Source organism: Sus scrofa, chromosome 13 (assembly GCF_000003025.6).
Source record: "Sus scrofa isolate TJ Tabasco breed Duroc chromosome 13, Sscrofa11.1, whole genome shotgun sequence".
NCBI classification, from domain to species: domain Eukaryota; kingdom Metazoa; phylum Chordata; class Mammalia; order Artiodactyla; family Suidae; genus Sus; species Sus scrofa.
In genome coordinates, this window is record NC_010455.5 from 31839980 (window position 1) to 31857043 (window position 17064).

Sequence of the window (17064 nt, forward strand, 5' to 3'; positions counted from 1 at the left end):
TTAACGAATCCAACTAGGAACCATGAGGTTGCGGGTTCGGTCCCTGCCCTTGCTCAGTGGGTTAACGATCTGGCATTGCCGTGAGCTGTGGTGTAGGTTGCAGACGCGGCTCGGATCCTGCGTTGCTGTGGCTCTGGTGTAGGCCGGTGGCTACAGCTCTGATTCAACCCCTAGCCTGGGAACCTCCATATGCCGAGGGAGCGGCCCAAGAAATAGCAACAACAACAACAACAACAACAACAAAAAGACAAAAGACCAAAAAAAAAAGAGCTGCTTCCTACAAGGGTTGAGTAGTTTTAAATTTTTTTTTTTTTCTTTATGCCAGGCCTTAGGCCAAAACTCTCCATCAAATCAGGCATTTTCCAGCTGGCCTAGCACAGAAAGCCCTTCCCCATTAGGGCTGGAATCCATTATTAACTAGATTTCCTGAGTAAAACTTTGTCCCCCTATAAATATTTAGCTAAAATCTAAAATATTAATATCCTCCAATGTACCCCAGGGAGAAGGCTTCAGAATGTCTCAGGAGGACAGCCTTTTCAATAACTACCCAAGATCAGGTGCAGTTGCCTCCCTGGTTTACTTGTCTGGTTCACTGGTTTTCACTGCCGTATTAAACTTCTTGTGCCTCAGTTAGAGAAGGTCCCCCTCTGTACCAAGTGAGCTCCTGGCTGGTCATGCAGAAGGAGGAAGATTGGCTCTTTTGTAAATCCTTTTCATCAATTTTTTTGATCATTAACAGTTCACACCTCCTCCAGTGGCAGGATGGTGTTGCTGCCCTATTAGCACATTTCTGGGTGCAAGGGTGAGGGGCACAGGCCCCCCAGGTTATTGGTCTCCTTCCTCCTGGCCTCTTGACCCTCTTGAGTCTTCCCTGGGATTGGAAGTGCAGGATTCAGGAGAACGCCAAGGAGATAGGGCAAGTGGGCAGGAGGTGGCTCCCTCATTCTCCTGGTGAGGTGAGCAGGAAGCAGGAGGAAGGATCCCTGAGACCTAGAGATGAGAAGGTAGGCTTGTGTGCCTGACTGTGCTGGCTAAAGCAACACAGAGGCAGGCGCTTACTGACTACAAGTGCCCCCAGAACTCGCCTGGTAAGAATCCAGGTCTAAATTTGGGTGGCTCGATAGCCATGCCCAGGAATATGGGGAATATTGCAATCTGAATGGGGCTAAGGGCAGGGTCACCATTTCCAGCCCTTTGCCATCCTTGAATTGTCCCTCTTGAAAGAACTGTTGCTCTGTTCTCAGGCCTCAGCTGTGGCCTTTGCTCCTTGCTGGACCTTCACTCAGCATTCACTCATCTCTCCTTTTTCCTGTTCCTTCCTCCCCAGCCTTGCCCTCTGGCCCCCTGCCTCTCCTAGCTTCTACAGACCATCTCCTGCCTTAAGTATTGTTACAAAGTCTACCAGTAAACATACAGAGCTGGTTTCTAGTGATTTTGGCATCAACCTAGTAAGATGTAGCCAGGGGACCTGGAAACCCCTCCTTATAGGACTGGATAGGCCTACCTTCTCATATGCCTTGTGCTGTAGCTTGAACTTGCAGTTGGTGACTAGCAGGTTCCAAAGCTCCTATTTATTCTTGAAGTTGCCTTGTTTCTATTTTGATTCTGCTAATCCAAACTGCAGCTTGGTGTTTCCAAGGAAACAATTCAGTGATTGTTTGGCTTGCCAAGATGAACTGCAGGGGAGAGAACCAAATGACGTAAAACAGTTTTAGTTTTTCAAATATCAATGTCTCCCCAAGAAGTCTTTGGTCCTAGCTTCCTGCAAACTTGAGAAAGTTTTATTAAAATAAATGTTCCAGGCTCTTGTTACTCTTCCTCCTAAATCACTAGAGACTCACTCCCTAAACCCCTGATCCATGCAGATGAGCACAAATCTTCCTGCCACCCTGAAGCAGACGACAAAGGTAGGAAGGTGTCCTTTGGGCACCTTGGGGAGCCAGGGATGCAGACATAACAGATGTCCCCAGGGAAATGATCATGTGGCCATCCTAGCTACTCTGGGACTGGTATGCCAGAGGCTCGGGGCTTACCTGCTTTACTTGATGTCTGTGTTTCTACAGTGAGGAAGAGCTCCTCAGGATGAATTAACCCTTCGGTAAATCTGAATTTTCACATAAAGGTTTTGCTAAAACAGAAGTAGACTTGTTAAGCTGGCCAGGGAGAACCTGAACCCTCTCTCTTACCCCATCCCAACCGGTGCTCAGCCCTCTTTCCCAAGGGCCGCTGTCTCTGCTGCTGGCAGAAAAAAAAAAATCCTCTCATTTCAGTTTTGTAGGGTTAGGGCTAGATTCCCATTCCCCGTAGCCATCCCCTCTGTAAAGCCTCTCCAGGGGAGTAAGAACGAAGTTCTGAGAAACAGCTCTGTGAGACTTAAAGCTTCCATCCATGAGGGTCCAACACCTTCAGAGAAGGATAAGGCCCTTGTCAGGGTCCTGCTGAGCCTGTGGCATAAGGCTTGTAGACCAGAGGGGTCTGTATCCAGAAATGTTTTATTACTCTGTAGGCCTTGGACCTGTCCCCGTGTGTGTAAACTGTGAAGGGTACCTCTGGGCATGTATCTGGTGAAGGATGCCCAAGACTGGTTGTTGGAGATGAGAGTTTTAAAAAAAACAACTCTAATTTCTTCTCTCTACAGACATGTCTACATGTCCTCTGCAAACTTAACAATACAGACAAAAAAGACCAAAACCCTCCTTGGTCCCTCCATAACAATTTTATGCATGCATGCTCATACTTACATTTCACAAACTTGGGATCAACTGCATTTAAAAAAAAAAAAAAACATTTTAAAATGTATTTGGAATAAACTCAGATTTACAGGAAAGTTGCAAAGATAGTTTAAATATGTCCTTCACCCAGCTTCTCTTAATGTTAACATCTTGCATAACTATGGCATATTTGTCAAAACTAAGAAACTAACATAAATACATTAATAATAGCTAAACTTGAACCTGTATTTATACTTCATCCATTTTTCCATTCATGTCCTCTCTGTTCCAGGACGAATCCAGAATACTGTGCTGCATTTAGCCATTCTGTCTCCTCAGAGTCTGCTGCTGTGTGACAGTTTTTGACTCTGACAGTCTTGGCTTTGACAGTCTTGAGGACTGTCCAGGTAGCCTGTAGAATATCCCCCAATCTGGGTTTATCTGACGTTTGTGTCATGATTGGCCTGAGGATGGGGGTTTTTGGTGGGAATACTGTGGAAACCAATAAAAACCAACCTTTTATTACCGCTTCCAGTCAGGTCTGGGTGACGTGCACAGGACACCATGGGTGGTGCTCATCTTTGCCAGTTGGTTAAGTGATGTCTGCCAGGCTTCTCCATGTAATCTACTCTCTTTCTCTGTCCCTGTTCTAGTCCTTCGGAGCAAGTCACTAAGTCCAGCTCACCCTCAAGGGGTGGTGAAGCGCAAGGATTGTTGGGGATGGGGATTAAGCTTCACCTCTGTGGGAGAGTATACACATCAATGCATATTATTTGGAACTCACTGTTGGGAGACCTGTTTTTTTGACTATCAAGTAGTCTGAAGTCTCTCCATCTAGATGGCCCCTTCTTCCCCTGAGAGGGGCAGCAAAAGGCTGTGAGCATTTCTTCTCATTTGCTCCTATCCTTCCTCCTCAGGGAGAAAAAACTGGTGCTCAACTTCCCAGTCTGTGAGCGTTTTTGAAGGGTGCCACCTGCTGCAAGGATTGAGCATTAGATGGCTTGGGAGGAGTCTCTGGTTAGCCTGTCCTGCCCTCTAACCTAGCAGGGCAGTACTGGTGACTGTACCCACAGCAAAGGCCTATCCCATGAAGTGACCAGAATCTAGTTCTAGGGATGCAGGCATGGGCCCAGCCTTGCACTGCTGAGTAGGTGCAAGGCCTCCAATTGGGAGCCTAGAGAAATATCCAGACTTTTGGTAAAGGGGTGTTGCCAGCTCTGCAGCCTGCCCTATGCTGGGTCACTAGCCAAAAATATGGCCAGGTCCTCACCTAGGCCTTCCTCCCCAGCTCTTTGGTTTATTTGGGTTTTGGGTCTCACAGCTTCTGCACCAATCTCCTCACACCCATCCTCCCCTAAGAGCCTAGGAGGTGGCCACTTCCCTGAGACTCAGTTTCTGGGAGGCATCATACCTTGCCCAACAAATTATTAGGTTTCCTGAAAGAACATCATGGTTTTGAGAGTTTTGTCCAAAAGTTTCTAATGATGTCCTTTCTCTCTAAGGGTGAGGCTAGAACCAGCCCTGCTAAACTCTTGCTGCTATGCTGACCTCAGAGGGCAGTGGCCTGTCTCCTCCTTCACTCCCTGCCTGTTTTGCCCCAGGAGGGTCATTATCATGGGAACCACCTCTGGCCTCCAGGGTGTCCAGGGCTGGAGTGGGGTAGATGAGGCTCAGGCATGAAGTGGATGGGCAAGACCCGTGCTTATCCCTCTCTATGCCCCCTCAACAGAGGGCCTAGATGTTTGACTTGGGATGTGTGGTAGAGCAGCCTCATGGGAATGTCCTGTCAGGAGGAGACCAGGGATGCAGCCAGCTACTCTGACATAAGGAGGCCTTTGAGCTGGGCAAGGGCAAGGATGAAGGGGTTGAGGGTCTGGACATGAGGAGGGCACTGGGCCCAGGCAGGAGACAGGTAGTCTTGTGTGCAGAGTGTGCAAATGTGGCAGATGCCTGGGCCAATTCTTCCATACAGGCTCAAGCAGGCCTGGGATGGGCTGGTCATAAGGGGTACAGAAAGCCCACACTGGTTTTTGGCCCCCATTCTTTTCCAGGGGCCCATGGGAAAAAACATCAAGAAACACACCAGAGGTCCATGACCTGCACCTGCCTTGGGTATTGGGTATATTGAATAACAATTAAAAAAAACAGTCAAGATATCAAAAAAAGTAAAGGAAAAAAACAAAGAAACATTTCAAAGCAACAGAACAAAAAAGAACAAAAAAAAAAAATGGGGCTCTCAGCTTAAAAAGGGACACAACTAGAAATTTAAAAGGCTGGGGTAATTCAGATTTTGGCAAGCCTTTGAAGAATGTGGCACCAATGACAACTGTGAATGCCAGGCACAGACGCTCTAAGTCAGCCTCCTGCTGTAAAGATCAAAGCTGAAGTCAACTGTCCTTACTCAATTTGGTATTTAAAAGAGGTCATCAAATTGTAGTCCTCTTCCAGGTCCAGAACTGTCTCCACGATATTGTGGTCCTCGAAAGCCTGCTTGAGGCTGCCAGGGTCCGCATCTGAGGCCTTCTGAGGGCTCTCATCCACCAGCAGGGCCCAGGCTTCCTCCTTAAAGGGAGAATCTTCGCAGTGACCACACACACGGTTCAGCTCGTTTTCAAATTCTAGTTTTCCAGCCAATTCTTCAATAGTTCGGATGCTTGTATGGTCTTAAAAATAAAAGCATTCAGCATTACAATTCCAATGAGAAGTTTCTGAAGACTTTTCAGGCACAAGTTAAAAACCACAAATGGGTGGCCATCTCCTGAGACTATGCAAAGCCTACGTTCCTGCCCTGGGGCTGGCAGGCTGCCATATTTCAAGATGGCCATGGTGCTCCCCTTTCTAGTTTGGGTATTTATTAAGCCCCAACGATCTACCAGTCTCCAAGGAGAGTATAAGTGGGAGGATACAGACACATGTGTTATCCTGGCTCTCAGGGAACTATGCCCTGAGCTGTGGGCATGACAAGACATAGTGTGAGGAAAAAGGAATCTTGGGTAATCAAAATGCTGCCCACCAATGGCAGAGGCTGTGGAAGGTGAGCAGAGGCAGCGATAACTTCAGTTTACCTCCTGAGACCACTGGGGGAAACTCAGATCACCAAAGCAATGGGCTGGCAGGTGTCTTGCCTTGTGACCTACGGCACGTACCTCCCCTCACCAGGCCTCCTTTCTACCCTAATAACCTGGTGACCACTCAGGGCCAACAGTTTCAGGCAGCTCCAGGGCTATACATCCCTTAACTAGGAGCCATCTGGCTGCTGTATAGCGTGTCATTTAAAAATAGAGTACATGGAGTTCCCGTCGTGGCGCAGTGGTTAACGAATCCGACTAGGAACCATGAGGTTGCGGGTTTGATCCCTGCCCTTGCTCAGTGGGTTAACGATCTGGCATTGCCGTGAGCTGTGGTGTAGATTGCAGATGCGGCTCAGATCCTGGGTTGCTGTGGCTCTGGAGTAGACTGGCAGCTACAGTTCTGATTAGACCCCTAGCCTGGGAACCTCCATATGCCATGGGAGCGGCCCAAGAAATGGCAAAAAGACAAAAAAATAAAATAAAATAAAATAAAAATAGAGTACCCATAGTCCATTAACAGAATATGCAGATGTTTCGAAAAAGTATAGAAAGGATATACAGCACTACTTTAACAGTGACTGCCTCTGGTGGAATTACAGGAGAGCTTTTGGTTTTGGCTTCTAATCTTGTACTACCCAACCCAGCTGGGTTACTTTCCCCTCCCATCTTTGCCTAGGTCCTATTTCCTTCAGATCTAAGCTCATCCACCATTGGGCCTGCTGTCCTTGGCCTTGAGGGATTCACTCTAACTACACATTTATGAAATGACCTGATAGATGTGTGACTTCCTCAGGCTATCAGCTCTGTGAAGGCTCTTTACACAGTGCCTGCTGTGTGCAAAACAAATATACCAAGTCAACGGAAGGGAAGTAAGAGTGTTTTGTTTTGTTTTTTAATAAGAACACTTGCTGACTCAGGGGTCTATGTGAAGGACCTATCCTCCCAGGAAGTTTGGAGCAGCCCTCTGTACTTACCAATCATATCAAGCAGATCCTGTGTGACCTCTTGGCTAGAACTGCTGAGTGGCATGTTTGAGTCAACCTTCAAATATTTCTCCATATCTTTCCTGCAGCCCCCAGATGAAAAGAAAAAGGTGGGGGATTAGATCCTCTTTCAAGAGAATATCAGAGGGGAACTCTGTTAGACAATCGTAAAGACAAACACTGGTACGTTAAATTGTCATTTATGCTGTGATATGAGGACAATTGGGAGGCACTAAATCAGTGAGTTGACTGATAGCATCTCAGAATGACTCATGGGCATCACAGTTGCCCTTTAATATCTGTGGATAGGAGCACAAATATTTGTAGAATTGAAAGAGTTAAAGGTTTTTTCAGTCTCAGGCAGCCAGGATGGCAGAACCTTGAAGTTTCAGCCTATGTGGTCCTCCTTGCTCCAAATCAAGGTGCCTAGGACCAGTCTGTAGCCTAGCACAAGATAAGGTCTAGGGGAGACCTTATCCCAGGGAAAGGCTTAAAAAGCTTCAGAGTGGGGTAGGGGAGCAGAAGCAAGGATGAAGTCAGGAAGTAGGGCCTAGCCATCTATCAGCCTCTCCCCAGTGTGAGGAAAAAGAACGCTGGAATTGAGATGCCTATTTCTGCAGCACAAAAAAATATGACGTGTGTGTGTGTGTGTGTGTGTGTGTGTTTGCCATTTCTTGGGCCGCTCTTGTGGCATATAGAGGTTCCCAGGCTAGGGGTCTCATCGGAGCTGTAGCCTAAGATGACTTTTAAAACCAGGTTTTTTGGAGTTCCCGTCATGGCTCAGTGGTTAACGAATCAGAGTAGAAACCACGCGGTTGCGGGTTCGATCCCTGGCCTTGCTCAGTGGGTTAAGGATCCGGCGTTGCCGTGAGCTGTGGTGTAGGTCGCAGACGTGGCTCAGATCTGGCATTGCTGTGGCTCTGGCGAAGGCCGGCAGCTACAGCTCCGATTAGACCCCTAGCCTGGGAAACTCCATGTGCCGCAGGGAGGGGCCCAAGAAATGGCAAAAAAAACCAAAAGTAAATAAAACCAGGTTCTTTAACATTCACTCCCCGTTTTGGTACTGCAGAGTGGTTTCCAAGATTTGCTAGACATCTAGGATCCCTCACCCTTTAAAAACAAACACACACACATTTCCTGAAGACTGCCTGCAAACTTCTCCTCAGAAGTCATAGAGCTTCCAAGGAGAGGCAAAAGCAGTGTTACGGCCTCAATTTAGAATCTTCAACAATTTTTTTCAGATACAAGATTCCCTTAGTTGAAGCTATTAAACTATCAGATCGGAATCACCTTAAACAGTCTTTTCTCCAGTTCTCCCCATCTCCTACTGCTCTCCAAAGCTGTCTTTCAGGTGCCAAAATGGAGGAATGCATCAGTATGTTTTCCTTGCTGGTCAGAGGTTTTCTTTGGGGACATAGAGCCTGCGGCTTTGCAGTCACAGGAGCAGGGTTTGGTGCAAAGACAGGGCTCTCATTCTCAGGGTCACAAGGGACAGGAGAGAAAGGAGCCACAGAGGAGCAGGCTGCCAGCGGTTTCCTCCTGCAGAGGAGCCGGTGCACGGGGAGGGGGAAGGGAAGTCGCACCGCGTCCAGCTCCAGCCTCAGCGGGCCTGAGCACTCCTGGGAATGACTGACCCCTTCAAAGGCCCGGTCAATGGCCGCAGTCAGCTCCTTTCTGCATCTTCTCAGTTTTTCAGACATCTCCCTTAAAAGCGACCCGTCTTTATTGTGTAATTCACTGGAAATGCACAGAGCAATGTGAGAATACTGTTACATATGAGGAGGTAAACCACCCCCGAATGTGGTGTTCGCCACAGTTTCTGATTTCCTTGAGTTTGACGCACGACACAGGCCAGAGAGCAGGGGAACACTCCCGGCGCTGCCCTCCCACCCTACCCGTAGGGGCGGGTGAGGCCCGCAGTTCTCGGGGAGTAACCTGCGATCGATCGGACTAGAGCCCTGGCCCTCGGCTCAGCCCGCAAAGCCTTCCCTCTCAGGCCCTGGCCCACCTCCACACCGCACCCCGGCCGGCCCTCAGGCGCAGACCCGCAGCCGCGTCCTCACCAAGCAGCGAGCGAGTGAGACTGCACCACCTCCCCTGCCAACGGTCGCCCGCGTGACCAGATCGATGACGGAAGGCCCAACCCCCACGGCTCAGGTGAAAGGTCAAACAAAGAAACAAAAAAAGACCCGGATGACCTTGTTCTTAGAACTCACGCAGACTGAAGGGGAAGGGCCCCAGTGACGAGTGAACAACGGGTTCCTCACCGCGATGAAATGGGTCATGGGAGCGTGGTGGGGCAGGGGTGGAGAGAACTGGCTGGTTCTAACCGAAGTCAACGCCGGGAAAAGTTTCTCTTCTCAACCCACCAAAGGTACTGTATGGGACACAGTACCCAGCAGTTTCACATACTGACTTCTAAGTGATATCTAATAAAAATGTCACAGGGTATCACACTGCCTCAATTCATCAAGGATGCTGGGAGACATGACACAAGTACAAGGTTCCATAGGCGATTAAGGGGCAGGAAACCCTAATACCAAATATCTTCATTTCATTAGGGAGAAGAAAGCTGGAAATTCCATGACTCAAAGGGATACAAAAATGCATCTCAGTGGCTAATTTTTAGAGAATGATAAACCCATCTCAGTGCACAGTAAGGGAGAAGGGGATGACATCAAGTTTACTCGAGGCTTAGTTTACTGCAGGCAGACTACTGGGGGGACCAGTAATCAGCACCAGAATTAGAAATCCAAGAACTCAGGGCAGCTCGTGGCAGGTCTTCATGGCTGCACCAAACTCAATTACAGTGTGTTCCTCTCTGTTCTTTGGAATCCATCAGATATACTCCATTGTGCTACACCCCCAACCCCCACTCTGCAGCTCCAAAGGCTTACAGAAATTTCTCGCCACCTATATAGAAAGAAAAATAATTCAGCCTCTTGGTATAACCCTTCTGAGCAAAAACGGTCTTTTTTTTCCTTCTGTTCATAAGAGAAGGAAATTTCCTCATCTGGTTTTTAGAGGAAACACTAGCAGTCTTCAGTGTCAAAGGTGTTCTCCTGGGGGATTACACTGGTGCTGTGGTGCAGGGTCATGAAGCAACATCAGTTGGTGTCCATGCTGCAAGTCTCATCATCCCCCATGCCTTGCTGTGAGCTTCCTGGTCTCGTTCCTCCATCAGACGATCCAGGAAAACTGAGTGAAGGTGCCTTATAAAACTCATCATCTCGACGCTGGTAAAATAGCACGTAAGCTGCTTTTGTCTAAAACACAAGAGGGGAAATGTCCATTCACTGGTTGGAAAAATCACCCATTTCCCCCCACCTTTTCTCTGTTCAAAACACACCTCTCTCAAGGATCTTTCCCTGTTCAGCCACACACTGAAGTGACCGAGTGCTCATGCCGACCCTGGTCACAGAGGGTCCTTTGACAGATAGGGGAGGAGAGTGGAGCATCTCATTTAGGAAGGGTCCTGGAAGAGAATGGCAGCCAACTCTTTCTCTACCACACTTAGCTCCTCCTATTCCATCAGGATGACTAAATAACCAAATAGTCCAGGAGACTCTTCCCCCATCTAATCTCTAAAGGTAAGAGTAGGAACCAGATTATCAGAGCCTACTCACCACTATCTGATCCTCAGAGGCCAGGGACACATTGCTATCATCAAAGTAATACCATTTCCCATTCAGTTTGTTCTTCGCGTATGCAGTATCTGCGAAAGCAACAAAGAGAACACTCTAGCCAGTCACCAAGAGAACTAATCTGGCTAGCTCATTAGGAGGGCAACGAACAGCAACCAAACTCCAAAACAGGAAACAAAATAGAATCTGAAATTAAAAGTAACTTATAGTTTGTGTCCTAACAATCAAAAGATAAAACTCGGAGTTCCCGTTGTGGCGCAGTGGTTAACGAATCTGACTAGGAACCATGAGGTTGCGGGTTCGGTCCCTGCCCTTGCTCAGTGGCACGGCTTTGCCGTGAGCTGTGGTGTAGGTTGCAGACGTGGCTCGGATCCCACGTTGCTGTGGCTCTGGTGTAGGCCAGCGGCTACAGCTCCAATTAGACCCCTAGCCTGGGAACCTCCATATGCCGCAGGAACGGCCCAAGAAATAGCAAAAAGACAAAAAAAAAAAAAAAAAAAAAAGATAAAACTCATCCTTAAAAAAAAAAATCTGTTCCTACTTAAAAAAGCACTAAAAGGATAAAAATGAAGCTGCCGGGGCCAAGGCTTTAAACTGTAATTTTGTAATCTAATCCAAAAAATAGAGGAACCCATTGTCAATCATCAGTCAGTATAGCTATGAGCAATAATCCAGAGCCGGGTGAACCATAAAAGGAGCTGACACTCCAAAATTTAAGAAAAGGAGAGTTTCTGTTGTGGCTCAGTAGATTAAGAACCCAACTAGTATCCATGAGGATGTGGGTTTGATCCCTGGCCCTGCTCAGTGGGTTAAGGATCCAGCATTGCCGTGAGCTATGGTGTAGGTCACAGACACAGCGTGGATTGAGCATTGCTGTGGCTGTGGTATAGGCCAGCAGCTGCAGCTCTGATTCACCTCCCAGCCTAGGAATTTACATATGCCACGAGTGCAGCCTTAAAAAAAAAAAAAAAATGATTTAAGAAAAGGAGTTCCCAAGGAAATAAATAAAAATAAAGATGGCGGAGTTCCCGTCGTGGCGCAGTGGTTGACGAATCCGACTAGGAACCATGAGGTTGCGGGTTCGATCCCTGCCCTTGCTCAGTGGGTTGACGATCCGGCGTTGCCGTGAGCTGTGGTGTAGGTTGCAGACGTGGCTCGGATCCCGAGTTGCTGTGGCTCTGGCATAGGCTGGCAGCTGCAGCTGCGATTGGACCCCTAGCCTGGGAAACTCCATATGCCACGGGAGCGGCCCAGGAAATGGCAAAAAGACAAAAAAAAAAAATAAATAAAAAAATAAAGACGGCATGAAAGAAAAAGAAGAGTTCCCTTGTGGTACAGTGGATTAAGGATCTGTGTTGTCACTGCAGTGGCTCCAGTCACTGCTATGGTTCAGGTTTGATCTCGGGCCTGGGATCTTCCATATGCTGTAGGTACAGCCAAATATTTTTTAAAAAAGGAAAAGAAAAAAGAAGGAAAGAAAAAATTAACCAAAACAACAGTTCTCAAAAACAAGCCAAGTCACATTCCTCCACTTCAGACAGGCACACGGTTGGCTACACTGCTTCTCACTGCCTCTGGAGCCTGTGGGATAATCCCAATTAGGGACATACTGGGTGTCTGGACTTGGAAAGCTGAGATACGAACAAGAAAACTTCAATTTACCTTCCTCTAAAACTGTGACTCAAGAATCTGTAGCTGGGTTACAATTCCTCACACTGGTCCAAGCATTTCCCACAGCCAACACTTCCGGTTTTGATTTTACACTATTTCCAAGCAGGAAGTGTTTACAATAGCAATTCCAGCAGCAACACCCAATTCCTGCTCCACCCAGACTCTCAGACATAATATAATATGATGGAGATCCGATTTCTAGTCTCAACCTGCTATGTGGCTTTGGCAAGATGTTTACCCCTTCTTCACCAACTGGTAGTGAAGGACATAGGACAAAGTGACAGAGAAGATGACAGTAGCCTGTCTCTGCAGTTCCTGCTTGGTGTAACAGCAGCAATGGTGGCTCTCAATCTCGGTGTTCCAACTGTGGACCCAATGTGGGCCCTCACACAACCAGCCTAACCTGGATGAGGAAACTAAAGCATACAGAGGCTAAGAAACCTGCCCAAGTAGTATGTTTATATGTGAAAACAGCAGTTAAAAATGAATCCATGTATCCAGTATGCATGAATACAGACATCAAAATTAATTCTGGGAGAAAAAAGTTACAGTAGAGTAAATGATGCAGGATATAATATGATAAGAGACTGCCATGGAGTTCCTGTCATGGCTCAGTGGTTAATAAATCCGACTAGGACCCATGAGGTTGTGGGTTCAATCCCTGGCCTTACTCAAGGGGTTAAGGATCTGGCGTTGCTGTGAGCTGTGGTGTACGTAGCAGATTCGGCTCGGATCCTGCATTGCTGTAGCTCTGACGAAGGCTGGCAGCTACAGCTCTGATTAGACCCCTAGCCTGGGAAACTCCATATGCCGTGGGAGCTACCCTGGAATAAAAAAAGACCAAAAAACAAAAAAACAAAAAAAAACCCAGTATGTTTATATGTGAAAATAGCAGTTAAAAATGAATACACATGTCCAGTATGCATGAATACAGTTATCAAAATAAAATCTGAGAGAAAAAAGTAACAGAAGAGTAAATGATACAGGATATAACATGATGAGAGATTGCCAAGAGCCACTCCAGCAGAGCCCCAATTTTCAAACAGGCACAATTTTTATTTCCCATCCTCTCCTACAGCTAGATGGTAGCCATGTGACCAAGTTATAGCCAATGAGACATATGCAGAAGAGTTGAGGGGGACTTCTAGGAGGTCTGCTTAAAAGAGAATGTCATGCCCTTTCCTCTGATGGCCTGGAATGTAAATGGGAGGGCTGGGGACTCAGCAGCCATCTGGAGTCAGGAGGTGATACGGGAAGAATGGAGAGGCAGGAGAATAGACTGCTGGGCCAACAGAAAATGCTTACCAGTATAGGAGAGAAGACTGTGGTTAGGGTAGTTCCATAATCCACTGTAAATGTAAATGGAACTGACACCTCCCATGGTGTCATCTCTTGAGGTCCTGACATTGGGTGTAGTGTCACTTGTCATGGTGCAACACAGGAGATGTGAGGAAACCCAGCTTCTCACTTGAACATCACTAATACCTCTCCATAAACAAGTATGAAAGTATACTAATAAAAGTATAAAAGTAAAAGTAAACTTATACATTAAAGAAATTTTGGAAAAACAGAACAAAGGAAAAAACGTAGTTAACACTATGCTCTCTCCCTATAGCATTTCTCCTCCTCCTATCATAGTTTCTTTGACTTTGTTAAAATGTAGTTCTGAGGAGTTCCCATTGTGGCTCAGCGGGTTAGGAACCCAACATAGTATCTGAGAGGATGTGGGTTCAATCCCTGGCTTTGCTCTGAGGGTTAAGGATCCAGCGTTGCCGTGAGCTGCAGCACAGGTCAAAGATGCAGCTTGGATCTGGTGTGGCTGTGACTGTGGCGTAGGCCAGCAGCTACAGCTCCAATTGGACACCTAGCCTGAGAACTTCTATATGCCATGAGTGGGGCCTTTAGGAAAAAAAAAAAAAAGAGTTGTGATATTACTTTCTGTAATGAGGCAATTTTGTGTAGCTGTTTTCACTTAACATATTAAGGGAGGAGTTCACATCATGGCTCAGTGTAAACAAATCGGACTAGTATCCATGAGGACACATGCTCCATCCCTGGTCTCACTCAGTGGGTTACGAATCCAGCATGGCCGTGAGCTGTGGTGGAGGTCACAGATCTGGCATTGCTATGGCTGTGGCATAGGCCAGCAGCTACGGCTCTGATTTGACCCCTAGCCTGGGAATCTCCATATACCGCAGGTACAGCCCTAAAAAGACAGGAAAAAAAAAAAAAAATCAAGGACATTTCCCCATGTTATTATTTATTTTGCAATGGCTATGTACTCTTTTTTCTTTTCTGCTTTTTAGGGCCACACTCGCAGCATATGGAGGTTCCCAGGCTAGGGGTCTAATCGGAGCTACAGCTGCCAGCCTATGCCACAGCCACAGCAACCCCAGATCGGAAGCATGTCTGCGACCTACACCACAGCTCACGGCAATGCCAGATCCTTAACCCACTGAGTGAAGCCAGGGATTGAACCCACAAACTCGTGTTTCCTAATGTCGGATTTGCTTCCGCTGCGCCACAACAGGAACTCTGGCTTTGTATTCTTATATCAAAAAGATGGACAGTAGTGCCAAATGTTGATCACCAATGCTATTACTAATTTTCTCCTGTTACAAATAGACGAGCATCTTTGCACCTAAAGCTTTTTACCAAAGTCAAGTAATTTCTTTAGGATAGATTCCCAGATGTAGGATTATTGGATTAAAGAATATGAACCACCAACCTACCAAAATATGGAGGGTCATTGGTATGAAGCCCATGGAGCTGTACAACTTAAGTGCTTAGGGCAATGTCTGGCACACAGAGAGAGGTTGGTGAAGGATGACCAGTGAAGAGCATTTCAACATTTCAGAAGGAAGCAGATGCCAGTACTTACAGTGGCCAACCCCCATGGCTCCGTAATGATTGGACACGGCAATGAGGTCGTACACATAAGGCCTTGCTGACAGGTCACAGACAAACTCGGACATGTTCAGAGCTCTGAGCACAGAAAACAAAAATAGCCCTCCAATATATTAAACTTAAAGAAAGTTGGAGCAACCCAGCAACCCCTTCCATGCAACAGGCTAGAACAGAGGGAAGTACTCAAACAAAGTGCAAAAGGAATGAATGAACATTCCAGACAGAAGGGGCCCTAGGTTCTTGTTCTGACCACTGACATGTTCAGACTAGAAAAGAGAAGCTTGCTGGTAACTCCAACCTCAGACCAAACGGCAACAAAGGGCTTTAGGCACAGACACAAGGGCTGCAGCAACTGTTCAGAAATGGCTGTTACTATCAAAATTAAAGTTAGTATCATAAAAATTTAAGCTAAATACCAAAACAGGCCCCAGAAAGCTTTTTTTCCTTTTTTTTTTTTTTCTTCTTTTTCAGGGCCACACCTGTGGCATACGTAAGTTCCCAGGCCAAGGGTCGAATCAGAGCTACAGCTGCTGGCCTACGCCACAGCCAGAGCAACACGAAATCGAAGCCTTGTCAGTGACCTGCACCAGCTCATGGCAACACCAGATCCTTAACCCACTGAGTGAGGCCAGGGATCAAACCCACATCCTCATGGACACTAGTTGGATTCATTTCTGCTGCAACACAAAGGATCTCTTTTTCCCAATATTTTCTTTCAAAAATTTCAAATATACAAAAATAATTTTGCAACAAACTCACCATCTACATCTTCCCACTGACATGTCTATACCTACGTATCTATCTATACCCGTACCCCTCAAAAGGCATTTTTAAATTTGCATTTTGTGGGGGAATGCCTATGGTGTTGACCAACTTTCCTGTGTCACTTACACTCTGTCCCCTGGGACCTGAGAGGACAAGAATAGACAGCCAGTTCCAGTACCGGTCCCAGGGCTGGGACTGTGGTAGGTCCACACCTCTAAGTGCAGCCCCAATAATCCAAATCTCCCCCAGCAGATAACTCTCTGGTTTCTTGCCCCCTGCAGCATGTCCTTGTGTTGTCCTACTGAGCCCAGGCCCCCTAGGACCAACGATGGATGGGAAAACCAGTTCGGTTAGGCTGCGTGAGGGACCTGAGAAGGGAAGTGCTTTTACTACAGAGTCTTTTCTCCAGAGACAGGGAAAGGAAGTGAAAAAAGTCTGACCTCCTGGTGCCTAGCAACACACCTTTTAATTCAGAAAAGTCTTCGGTGAAACACTCTGCTCATCAGTGCCCAGACAGCTTGTTTTTCTAATTTTCCCAAAAATAACAATGCAGCCCAGGGACCCACCTGACTGGGAATTCCACAACCGTATCAAGCTTATCCCTCCAGTATCTATTGTAGGAGAAACGTTTGAGATGGACAACCAGGATCTTCGGCAAGGACCACAAGTCAAACTTCTTTGTGGCCTGTTGATGCTTCTTACAGTTGGGACAGTACCTGAAGAGAAAAGAGAAACTTCCACTTAGTGGGGAGGCAGGAAGCCAATGCCACCTGGGCCCTCAAGGGTAGAGGCAATCCCATAGAATCCTTTCCCACACTTGGTATGACTGCTTCAGAACAGGGAGCTCTCTAAGCCATCTTCCAAGAGTATGATGGCTTTCCTAGTCTGATAAACAAAATTCACACAGAAAGACCTATGTTGCAGGGTCAGCCATGTAAAAAAAGTGACCCATTCAAATACAAACGGTTTTTGTGTACACAGATGGCCCCAACAGAGCTCAGTCCCAGGATGCATAGGTGCTCCTGCCCAGAGGGGGAGCTGCATACCAGGGGTCGTGCTCCCCAAGGGTCTCCATGGTAGTGAAGAGCTCGATGCAGTCTCTTAGGGCCACTGCTGTCTTCTTTTTCTTTTGAGGCTGCAACATGCTGACATGCTTCTCATAGGCCTGTGAAGAATAAAGAGCTGGGGTTGGCTGAGGAAACAAGATCTTAGCAGGCTGAGCCATCACATCATGAGCTCTCATGACTAGAATATAATGTCCTTTCTGGAGCCTCTGAACATATAATGACAAAATCTTTATGTGCTTTTCATT

At 46.9% G+C, this 17064-nt stretch overlaps 2 protein-coding genes across 8 annotated transcripts in view; both read right to left on the reverse strand.

Annotated features, from left to right (window-relative positions):
• Positions 302 to 8846, reverse strand: C13H3orf62 (chromosome 13 C3orf62 homolog). The gene is made up of 4 exons (XM_013981667.2): positions 8774 to 8846; positions 8056 to 8502; positions 6757 to 6848; positions 302 to 5374 (listed from the first exon to the last, which is right to left on the reverse strand). The coding sequence occupies exons 2-4, from the start codon at positions 8463 to 8465 to the stop codon at positions 5109 to 5111; spliced, it is 768 nt and encodes a 255-aa protein (XP_013837121.1). The 5' UTR covers positions 8466 to 8502; positions 8774 to 8846; the 3' UTR covers positions 302 to 5108.
• The window catches only part of USP4 (ubiquitin specific peptidase 4), a 59639-nt gene continuing 47375 nt past the window's right edge, over positions 4801 to 17064 (reverse strand). For 2 of the 7 annotated variants that reach the window (XM_005669506.3, XM_005669505.3), the window contains 8 exons: positions 16799 to 16917; positions 16319 to 16468; positions 14962 to 15065; positions 13386 to 13592; positions 10392 to 10480; positions 8056 to 10031; positions 6757 to 6848; positions 4801 to 5374 (listed from right to left, as the gene is read on the reverse strand). In XM_005669506.3, the coding sequence (XP_005669563.1) occupies positions 9873 to 10031; positions 10392 to 10480; positions 13386 to 13592; positions 14962 to 15065; positions 16319 to 16468; positions 16799 to 16917 (828 nt within the window). In that variant the 3' untranslated portion in view covers positions 4801 to 5374; positions 6757 to 6848; positions 8056 to 9872. Of the gene's footprint in view, positions 5375 to 6756; positions 6849 to 8055; positions 10032 to 10391; positions 10481 to 13385; positions 13593 to 14961; positions 15066 to 16318; positions 16469 to 16798; positions 16918 to 17064 lie in introns of those variants that run through there. The other 5 variants (XM_013981642.2, XM_013981641.2, XM_021068408.1 and 2 more) reach the window with 4 other exon arrangements.